We start from the raw sequence: 11,337 nt of genomic DNA, 5'->3' as shown, positions 1-11,337 counted from the left end.
TTAACCGGTAGCAGCTACTACCAGCAGCTGCCCAACAGCTTCTTCTTCCTTCTCAGTCAGGCCGCGATCTGCAGCAGTACCAGAGTCAGGCAAAGCAGCTCTTTCGCAAGCTGAACGAGCAGTCTCCCACGAGATGTACTCTTGAAGCAGGAGCCATGGCTTTCCAGTAAGTGTCTGTGGGTACGGTGGGGGGGGGGAAAAAAAGGCTTCTGCCACTGTGGAAATTAGTGAAGTTACTAACAGGTCAAGGTGAGGTTTTATTAGAAATTGGGCTGCTTGGGAGAGTATGAGTTATTGAACTTATCTGCCTAGGTAGCTGAAGCATAATAGCTACTCAAAGGAAGAGATGTCCTTAGTAAAAACAGTCGGGCAGTACCACTGTGAGCTCCTCTTGTGCGTGATTTTACTCTCTATATCCTGTGAGAGCGTACTTTTTCAAGCATTAGCTGTATGTGTTAGAAACACATGGAGCACCTCTGACTTTTCTTGGTTTGGTATTTTCTTAATATCTGACAACCGTTTTTTCTTTCATCTTGTAGATTTAGTCTTATTGTTGTCAGATGTATTGAGTGTGTTCAATTAATTTCCTAAGCTGTTTGGAAACTCTCAACTGAAAAGCATTTTTGCCTCTCTCCAGTAGTACACTAACAAAGAAACCTGGGTATAAAGTAATGAAAACTTAAGGAGTGCAGGTCAGACATCCTTACTCTCTAATCAATAGCAAGGGAACTGGAAAGGCAGGTAAGAGGAAGGATTGGCAGTCAGTGAAAGGCAGAGGAGCAAGCTTGTGTTTGAGGAAGGAGATGCTTCTTTCTGTGACATAAAATTAAGTAGCAGAATAATGCTTGAGACCTTTATCAAACCCAAGATCTTGTCAGGAATCAGGATCATGCTCTTAGCAGGAATAATTGTGTTAGAAGTCTCTGAGGTCTGAGGCCACATGAAATCACTTAGGCAGAATTGTGTCGTTTTGCCAGTGATGAACCAAGAATTTCCATGCTTAACACCCCTCCTGCTGTGCTGCCAGCAGCAGAATCCCTCTTGATTCCCAAGCCCTGGGGACTGGGTGTGAGTTTACAGCTGAGTGGGAGGATGGCCTTTGAATGCAGAGCAAGGTTCCCTTTGGGTCTCTGCTTCTCTAACAAGATGCACTTTACCAATTCTGTTGCCCTGTCCCTTGCTTCAGAGATTCAGCAACATGACAAGAGAGGAGCAGGAGTGTTCTGGAAGAGCAATCTTTGGCAAAAGCCATGAGGCTTTGAGGTCAGCTTTTCTTGTGGTGTGTTTACGTAGAATCATAGAATGTCTTATGTTGGAAGGGACCATAGAGATCATCTAATCCAACCTCCTTGCCATGGGTAGGGATGCCCTGAATTAGCCGAAGTTGCTTAAGGCCTCATCCAACCTGGCCTTGAACATTTCCAGGCAGGGATATCCACAGCCTCTCTCTAGAAAATCTATTCCAGAGTCTTGCCACCCTTGTACTGAAGAATTTCTTCCTAAGATCTAAACCTGTTCTTCAGTTTAAATCCATTTCGCTGTGTCATGTTGGTGGACACTCTTGTAAAAAGTCCCTCTCCAGCCTTCCTGTAGGTTCCCTTCAGGTATTGGAAGGCAGTTATGAGGCCCCACTGGAGTCTTCTCTTCCCTAGACTGAGCAATCTCAGCTCCCTCAGCCTGTCCTCATAGCAGAGCTGCTCCAGCCCCTGGATCATCCTTGTGGCCTCCTCTGGACTTGTTCCAACAGATCCACGTCCCTCTTATGGTGGGGGCACCAGAACTGGATGCAGTGTTTGAGGTGGGATCTCACAAGAGCAGAGTAACGGGAGGGAATCACTCTGTGCCCAGTTTGAATTTGTGCCTGGGACTGGCCCGACCCAGGTGCAGGACCTTGCATTTTGACTTGTTGAAGCTCCTGCAGTTTGCACTGGCCCATTTCTCCAGCCTGGCCAGACCCCTCTGGATTGCATCTCTTCCCTCAAGTGAGTCCACGGCACCACACAGCTTGGTGTGATAACTGTGATGAGATTTTTCTTTTGTTTTTTTTTCCTCTTGGCTTCTGGTTGCCTTTGATAGGGAGTCATGGTGGTCAGAGGATTAAAATAATCTGGCTGTCTCTATTTCTTCTCAGGTTTGGGTTGCCAGAGTTAACTGTAAAGTACTACACTGCATTGTCTTCTTTCTAGAAGTTAAAACTTTTCTAGATTTAAAACCTCTGATTTCAGATGTGTGTGTGGCACTATGCAGGTGAAGCCTTGCGAAAGAGTATGTGCAGATCCTAGTAAATCCCTTCTTGCGTTACTTCCGTGGTGCAAGCAGAGCCACGTCTGGGAAGGCTGCACCGCTTGCAGCACCCAAGAAATCAAAGCCTCTTAGTGGTGACTGCAGTGTCACTGGTCTGACAGGGCGGGAGGACTTGGGCAAGCTCGTATTTTGACAGCTGTCTGAGAGAAACAGCCAGGTTACCTGGCTGACAGATAATCAGGAAAAGGAGTGTTTTTTAGTCCCAAGTTTCACAGGAATTGACAGCTGCAAAGCACTCAACTGCTGCCTCTTCTAAGGAGGACCATTAAGGCAGGACCTATATAAAAAGAATACTTTCAGATCAGAAGAACTCCTGTCACAGCATACAGGAAGTGGAGGAAACGAGAGTTTTGAGGTTTAGTCTAAAATCATGCTGACTGGTGGCCATGCTGTCTGTTAATGCAGCACATCTTTTATTTTTCTTTTTTCTGCCAAATCGGAGCTCTGACTGCTGAGGGCAGCACAAACCAGGAGAGAGCATTTTGTGGGATGGGAGTTGTAAGTGTCGATGAGGATATTGCTGAGCTTGCTGAGATGATGTTGAACATTTTTAGCTTGATCGATTCAGAGAAGAGCCTAGTCTTGCTGAAATGCGAAGCTTAAACTATGACCGCTGAGGTGATTTCTGTCAGTTGTAATGTTTAGACTTTGGCTCCAAAAGCCGCGTCACCCTTTCAGCTACAGCTCTCGGTGAACGTGGCTGTGCAGGTACAGAAATACCAATAGAGTCTGCTGTGCTGTCAGTGATTGACCTTTGGCTCGTGAGTGGCTGAAGTGTCACGTTGAAAACAACCCTTGGCCGTTGTTGCTGTTACCAGGATAAAGCTTTTCCTTCTCAAAATGAACCAAGATAATCACAAGAAACCTACTGGCTATACTCAGTGTGCAGAAACCCAGAGTACAGAAGTTAGCAGTGACAGTGACAGCACCTGCTCCTCGTACGAGCAGTTGGCACAGTCAGGTGCTGTGCTGAACCTTGGAGGCACATGCAAAGTGTGAAACAGAGAAACCCAGCCATGTGGGAATGTTTCTCTGATGTTGACAAAACTGAATCTGGGATAGAATGAGGTGTGCTTGCTCTCTCTGGTGCTGACAGATCAACTTTAACTCCAACACATCTGATGGCACATCAGGAGAAAAGCAAATGAAAAGTACAGGTGAAGAGCTCCGGGCAAGACCAGCTGCCCTGAGCAGAGGTAACAGAGCCATACAGACTGCTCTCTTCTTGAGAGTGCTGCTCTGACTCTTGGGCATGCTCTCAGAATTCCTGTCTGATATGAGTTTTGCTTGTTTCAGAAGATTTTTCTCAAGTCTTGCTGTTTATGACAGCAGATAAATCAAGCTCTGTGCGATGATTTTTAGCATCTCCAAGCCGTCAAACGGGTCTCCAAGGGTAAGGAATGAGCAGAACGATGATGTGCTATAGGATTAGTCTTACCCACTGATGGAGTTTGAGCTGCCAGGCATAAAAAGGAATAAGAACATGGGTCCGTGGGGGCACGCTCATAGAATGGTTTATAACTGGAGTTTCTTTTGGGGTGGATCAGTTGTTATTTGAAGGATAGTGAGATGTGTGCACAGGCCATATAGAAGGAGGAGAAATGGATACTCGTGAGCCCAGAAGCAAGTTGAGGATGATTAATTCAAAGCACTCGGAACTCTTGGGGTATCTGGGAAAAGAGTGTGTCAGGGAATTTGTTTTGGAAGCTCGATTCGGCTATTAGGAAATTTTTAAGCTACTTATTTAACTACACAGCACTCGTGACTGAGTCAATTCTTTAATACGCTGTTAATCTTTATGCTAACTAGACTGCTACATAATGGCATTATGCAGAAAGTCAAAGGAAAATAACATAAAAGTAGCATTTAAATTCCACCCTGAATAATAGAGATAAACAGTCAAAACCATGTGCAGGGCTATCTACTGTTTCCACTCCCTTTGTTTTGGTAGAAATATGGTTGCCTTTTGTTTTTCTGTTGGCTAAATGAGTTGGGAATTTACTGCAGCAGACAGTTGTAGCTAAGCCTAAATAACCTAAATAATCTCAAGATTGGTTCTATTTTATCCCTTATTTCAGTAGGCTTTTTAGCTGAATTATAATGAAAGGCCTCTGTTCTCAGTGATGATGCTGAAACAAGGTCAGCACTAAACCTCTGTGAACAAACAGGTGTTAATCGCAGTGGAGATAAGGTGGTGGGAGGAAGAAGAGAGGAGGACTACGCTCCGCACTTAGCTGCAGAACAAACCAAACAGCATTGCACAGCAAGAGCAGCTCCTGTTCCAACATAGATTTTTGGTGCTGAAGAGCTGGTAGCCCTGGTGTTGTGACCCATGGCAAACCTGTGGGGGAAGCCACCAGAACCCATCTAGCACCAGAATTTTTTCCCAGCTGCTTTTGAGGTCGTGCAGGTGGATAACATCACCTCAGCAACAGGCTGGTGTTTGGGCTGGGGGAGTGGGGTGGGAAGGGGGGTACCCAACTCTTGAAAAGAGAAAGGGGGTGCTGGCAATCCCTGGGGGGATTTTTTTCATGCTGAGACTAATTTCTTGTACCTGTCCTAATCTAAGGGCAGAGCTTCGCTTTTGTGTGCCTCAGGTACTTGGCCTTGTTGTGTTGTCTCAGAGCGATGCTTGGCCACCTTCCCCTCTACTCTGCTGGCAAACTTTCTTGTGCTCTCCTCCCTCTGACTTTGGGAGGGAGTGTCCTCCCTGTTTTTACTCCAAAATTGTAACTCCGGTATTTTGCTAATATTTTGTTAAGCTAATGATACTCACAGGCCAGCTTTTCTTCCAGTGGAGTCAAAGTTCAGGACTGTTGACGTGGGTGTAGGGTCTGAGGCTACAAGAAAATTTATTTTAAATACAGAAAAAAATAAGCCATTACTTTGTAGAAAGGTTTACATCTGATCCATATGTGGCAACCTGGAAGTCCCTGTATGCAGTTCTCATTGCATAATAGGAATAAAGTTATGCCAGATGGTGTTTAATAGGATAGATTAAAAGTTGATTAATGCTCTATCTGCTGTTCTTTCAGCTACATCATTGAGAAAGGAGTCTGCTACCTGGTCCTGTGTGAAGCTGCGTTCCCCAAGAAACTGGCTTTTGCATATCTGGAAGACTTGCATTCAGAGTTTGATGAGCAGCATGGCAAGAAGGTGCCAACGGTCTCCAGGCCCTATTCCTTCATTGAATTTGGTGAGGTTGCTCTCTTTGGGACTAGGTAGGGAACTTCTTGCTGGGGGAGGAGGAGCAGCAGCCACAGGATCTTCTCTCATTTGGCATATGGAACTGACAGTTCAACCCTTCCGTGGCACTAGAGAAATGGATGTTTTCAATGATAATAGAGAAGTGGTAGGGAAATGGTAAATGTTCTTTGATTCAAATTTTCTGCTTTTAAGTCTCTTGGCCTTGCTCCACTGAATATTTGCATGCAATCTGCTGGCTGTCTCAGCAATGCTCCCACTCTTCTGGCAGCCAGGCTGCTCAGTCTTAGGTGAGATTCTGTCTCACAGCCCTCTGTTGTTCCAGACACCTACATCCAGAAAACCAAGAAGCTCTACATTGATAGCCGGGCAAGGAGGAACCTGGGCTCCATCAACACAGAACTGCAGGATGTGCAGAGGATTATGGTGGCAAATATCGAGGAGGTCTTACAGCGAGGAGAGGCACTTTCAGGTACAAGGAATAGCCAATATTTGTCTTAGAGTTCCTTGTCCCCTTGGTCAGCTGGGTCCATAGAGCATATGGGAGGGAGGGGCTTGCTAATGGCTGAACCTCCTGAGAAGAGGAATGGGATCAGTGGGTGTTCCAGTTGGGTCGTTTGCATCCTGAAGCACATCTCGGGTACTGGGGGCTTTTGTGGGCAAGACCAGCGTCTCACAAGCTTGGGTGGCTCACATCCCAGCAGGACTAGCTCTAGAGCGCTGCAGATAGGCACAGATGTGCTGCCCTGTGAAACTGCTGTGCTTCCAGCTGCTCCAGAGAAACTTGCACAGTTAATGTAATGTTTGCAGAACACCTGGTTGATTTATTCTGGATTAACTTCTCTCCCCTTTCCCTTTCCCAGCTCTTGATTCCAAGGCCAACAACCTGTCCAGTTTATCCAAGAAGTACCGTCAGGACGCCAAATATCTGAACATGCGTTCCACTTACGCCAAACTTGCAGCTGTAGCTGTGTTTTTTATCATGTTGATTGTCTATGTGAGGTTCTGGTGGCTGTGAGCCGGTTGCAGTCATGGAAGAGGGAAAGCTGGTAGCCTGGTAGGTGTATGTGTGCAGGACGCTGTTCACGGGGGATGTGCATTAGAATCCACACAGGACCATCACCTTTACGGGAGCATCCTGAAATTGTTGGGTGACACCTGACTACTTACACCTCTTAGTGAAGCCTAACAATAGGTGTAAACGCCTGTTGACTACAGGCTTTTCCTCTGAGGCGGTTTGCACTAGGGTACTGCAGAGTTTGGCCTCCCACGGTTCTGCCCTTCTCCCAGGGGTGCGCTCTGGGAACAGTTAATCAGTGCAGTTTAGCGTAGTCATGTTGTATGTCCTCCTGTTGAGTAGCACTAGTTGGAACTGGACTCTAATGAACATTCCTTGTGTTAGCAACGTTTGCTTTTTAAGAATCTGAGTCTGCAGGTTTTTTTTTTCCTTCTCGTTCTTTAAAGACAAGACTCCCCGGTTTGAAGGCAAATACTGCACTGTACATGTAATAGCTTTCACCTCAGTCAGAATAGTTATTGTTGTGTTTTCTGTGTCTGACGACTTGTTACACTTTAAATTGCTTTAGGAAGAAATGGATGTTAAATTATGCCTTAAAATACATTCTGTCTAGTACTCAAAGGGGCAATGAAAGGCTTCTGTGTTACTGCCTCCTACAAAATTAAACTACAGGTTTAAGTGTCCACTCTCCCTCTCCTGACAGCTGTAGCTGACAAGTGTGTTTCCATGTGAACAGGGTGTGTAACTCGATGCTGTTGGAGCGGGCACAGTGCAAACTAGGTCAGCACTCTGTATTTTTTTTGCTTCTATCTGCAGATTCGCTACACTATTTCCTTCCTTTTTGTAACTGTGCTTTCCTTTCAAAAATGTGTTAAAACTGCTAGCATTTCATCTCTGGGATGCTTGTTTTCTTTCTCTCTTTCCCTCACACAAAACAACCAAAAAACCAAAACTCTGAATGTTTTTTTGGAAAAAAAACATAGTGTTTCCTTAAATAATGCTTAACTTTATATGAAGGATTCAAAAGGATAACTTTACAGCAGAATTCTTTGGAAACACCACCTTTTTCTCCTGCCATCACCCTCTCCCTACCTCACTTGGGAAGCCAAAACTGTAGGTGAAGAAAAACTCATTTTGGGGCAATAGTACATAAGCTTCTTTCTTACGGGCCCATCTATATATTTCCAGTGCAATGTGATTTTCTTGGTTTTGAGTTTTGTTTTGTTTTTATTTTTTTTTGGTCCACATATGCTAAGAAGAACACTTTACCAGTCAGCTTTTTTTTTTTTTATTTTATTTTAAAACCACAAAAAACTCCACAGCTCAAGCACTCTTCTGCATTCAAGTGTCCTGCCATTTGGTAGGAAGGAGGCAGCTTCCCAGCACCTTTTACAAGCACATAATCTTACGTAGTTCTGGAAGTATAAACTGTGATCTGGGAGTGTTTCCTTGCCATGGGGTAGGAAACAGGGAGCTGTTTCCCTGTGTAGGAACGCCACCCAGCCTGGTACCGTATCGGATTGGCAGGGAAGCATTTGGCACTCGTCCACCAATAAATCTACCAAATCTGATCCGCCGTGTCGTCTCAAATCATCTGGTTTCTGCATGATGCCTCCAAGTGTTACTTGGTAGATTGCTTTGTTATTATTGTTATTTTTAATCCTTCTCAGTGGTGTCCCCTAACAGGTGAACATCCCAGTGATGTAGGTCGGTGTAATGTTGGTACTGAAAGATGGGCAGGCACCAACTGTGTGGGTGGTTGTGACTGAAGGGAGTGACGTTTGTGCAGCGAAGGGCAGCTTGGTGAGCAGTTGCCTACTGCAGCCCTAGTGTGAGCAGTGAAATAAGTGCCTATGAAAAATCCCCTCTGCTGCGTGGAGTCTCCTGTGTCTTGTTTCTGAGATCTTGGAGGATGCTTTCTTTTCTTCCAGGGACACAAGAGGGTAAAGGCCCCATAGCCAAAGTCAGGTGTAAGGGCTTATTTCTGGAGGTGGAACTAGTTGAAAAACACCATCTGGGCCATTTTCTGGCGGATAAGACTGAACTTTGGCTCTGGCAGGTGTCTCTTTACTGCCTGGCATGTGCCTCTGCCTGCTGGATGTGGACAGGCAGCCTCCTCGGCTTGGGCAGTAGGTGGGTGGGCAGGTTTTTGTGGGGGCAGTTTTGTGGCGATGCTGTTCACATGAGGCATGCGCAGAGCAGAACAAACTGGGAGTGGGGTACGTGCGCCCCGTGGTGTGTGTGAGTATTAATGGGGCAGGGAGCTGCAAATGCCACTTCCCTATGGAGGAAGACTAGTTTGGGGCTCCAGGGAGCACTTTATGAGCAAATTCCTCGCTGTTTTACAGATCCCCCATTTTTGCCTGTCTCACAGGGCAGGGGCACTGCTGATGCATGAGGTTCACTTAGCCGAGGTTTGTTGCTCCAGTCCCACCTCTCAGCGCAGAGGCAGGGAGAAATCCTTGCTGGTTTCTTCACAGGCGTTAACCCACAGCTTGCTTGAGGCTGGGCTGGAGAAGCACCCCTGGGCTTGGGATGTGGGTGGCCATAGGAGCGGGGCTGCAGCTCGTTGGGGAGTTGGGTTGCTGAGTGCTTCATGTTGGTAGACGTCCAGAGCTGGCCCCAGAGCAGCTGCCTGTAGGTGGCGATGCCTGCACCGTGCACAGCCGTGCTTAGAGCTGTGGGGAAGAAAGGGGCTCCTCCTGAAGGCACCCCAACCTCGTTGCAATGCTCTGGCCTCCCCAAACACCCGCAGCGCGGGGTGTTCAGATGCTGGAGGTAGGCCAGGATTTTGCACTGCTCCCAGTGTATGAAAAGCAAAGCAGCAAGAACAGATGGACAGAGCTGGTTCCCAGCTACTGCCACTGGTGGGGCACAGCACTGCGGAGAGGAAGAGTGCAGTGGGATGACAAAAGCTGGCAAAATAAACCTGGTCTCACCTGCTGTATCCGGTGATCATGCTCGGTACCGTCGCTACTCCTGACAGCAGACATTTGTGCAGCTCTAGCTCTAAAATGCGTGATTTCAGCTCAGCCCTACAATGTTCTAATTCAGCATCTGCCCTGTGGAACTGATTACAGCCCCCAGGGTCTTTCTTTTCACTCTGCTGCACCACTGTGATTTCAGTTCCAGCCCTCAGATCAGTGTTTCAACCCCAGCCCAGCCCCTCCATTGGTATTTGCCCCCTGGCCCTTCAGCCGGCATCATGATTTCAACTCTAGACCTATGGAATTTACTTCAGCTCTGGCCATATGGAATGTTATTTCAGCTCTAGACCTATGGGTGTTTAGTTCACCTCCAGGACTACAGATCTTTATTTCAGCTCCAGTGTCTCCGTCGATGTTTCAGTTTGTCCTGGTTTGAGATCCACTGAACAGAACTGGTTCTGTTTTTTTTGCTTCTCAGTTTGGTCTCTTCTTAAAGGCTGTTCTTTCTGAGCATAGCAGACAGTGTGTGCTGCTGGCAGTGATAACACCTGATGTTTACAGTCACTGCCTGGCACTGGGATGCAGAAAGGCTCTTGCTTATACTTGTTCCCACAGTGACCAAGGCCACTGCTGGCTCTTGTGTGCCACACTAGGGATGCTGGCAAGAAGGTTCACAAAGAAGTAAAATGTTGCACCTCTGGTGAATTACAGACAGGATAAGCGACCAACAAGAGTGTTCCATTCCATAAATGTCATATTCAGTATAAAACTGAAGGATTACAAGGGTTTAGCTCTCTTCTCACCCACAATGGGTGGCATCCAGAGGACTCTGTCCAATCTTCTGCCTTTGCTCCCCATCCTGAGTTAGTGAATCCAGCTCCTGTGTCTGGTTCCTCTCTGCTTCTGGCCTCTGTCCCCTGCCCTATGACCCCAGAGTCATGAGCTCTGAAGCTAATTTTCATTGCCGGGACATGGAGGGCTAAGGGCCTGAGAACCACCCGGCTGCCAGCTCCACAGAGCACTGACAGGCGAAAGGGATGCCTTGAGCCAAAAATTGTGTGATATAACTGAAATGAACTCTAACTGAAATGAAACTGTGTAGGTAGGGCAGAGCTGAAATCACACATTTTAAAGGTGGACCTGAAATAAAAACTAAAAGGCAGGGCTGAGCTGAAATCACTCATTTTAGAGATGGAGGTGAATTAAAACACAGTAGATAGGACAGAGCTGAAATCACATATTTTAGAGCTGGATCTGAATTAAAACACAGTAGGGCAGAGCTGAAATCACACATTTTAGAGAAAACTAAAAGGCAGGGCTGAGCTGAAATCACTCATTTTAGAGCTGGAGCTGAACTAGAAAACTGTAGGGCTGAGCTGAAATCACTCATTTTAGAGATGGAGGTGAATTAAAACACAGTAGATAGGACAGAGCTGAAATCACACATTTTAGACCTGGAGCTGAAATAAAATCTAGTAGGCAGGGCAGGGCTGAAATCACAACTTTTAAAGCTGTAACTGAAATGAAACTCAGAAGGAAGGGCAGAGCTGAACTCACACAGTTTAGAGCTGGAGCTGAAACACAGTCTGCCGAGCCTGAGGAGAACCGCTGCAGAGCCGGAGCTGAACTGCCGACTGTGGGGCAGCTGCGAATGCAGAGCTGGAGCTGCCATCCAGGACGGGGCTGGAGCTGAGCCGAGGCAGAGCTGGAGCTGAAACCAAGATTCATAGTGCTAGAACTCAGAGATCTGTAGATCTAGGGTTGCGCTAAATCTACAGTGACAGAGCAGGGTTTGCTTCCCCTGCTTTAATCCTGCTCCTCAGACTCGCAAATCCGTGTTTCAGTCAAAACTCACTTGCAGCATTTTTCTCTTTGAGCTCTAGA

At 46.6% G+C, this 11,337-nt stretch overlaps 1 protein-coding gene across 1 annotated transcript; it reads left to right on the top strand.

Moving 5' to 3' along the window:
• Positions 1-56: 56 nt before the first annotated feature.
• SEC22B (SEC22 vesicle trafficking protein homolog B (S. cerevisiae)) lies at positions 57-7,038 on the top strand (the record flags this gene model as incomplete). Its single annotated transcript, XM_009864274.1, has 4 exons — positions 57-166; positions 5,340-5,500; positions 5,834-5,980; positions 6,372-7,038. Coding segments are annotated over 4 exons (573 nt in total), but the record flags the coding sequence as incomplete, so codon positions are not given.
• Between the last annotated feature and the right edge of the window lie 4,299 nt (positions 7,039-11,337).

This window comes from Apaloderma vittatum, unplaced genomic scaffold (genome assembly GCF_000703405.1).
Source record: "Apaloderma vittatum isolate BGI_N311 unplaced genomic scaffold, ASM70340v1 scaffold30972, whole genome shotgun sequence".
Taxonomy (NCBI): domain Eukaryota; kingdom Metazoa; phylum Chordata; class Aves; order Trogoniformes; family Trogonidae; genus Apaloderma; species Apaloderma vittatum.
This window is presented reverse-complemented; position numbering and strand designations above follow the sequence as displayed.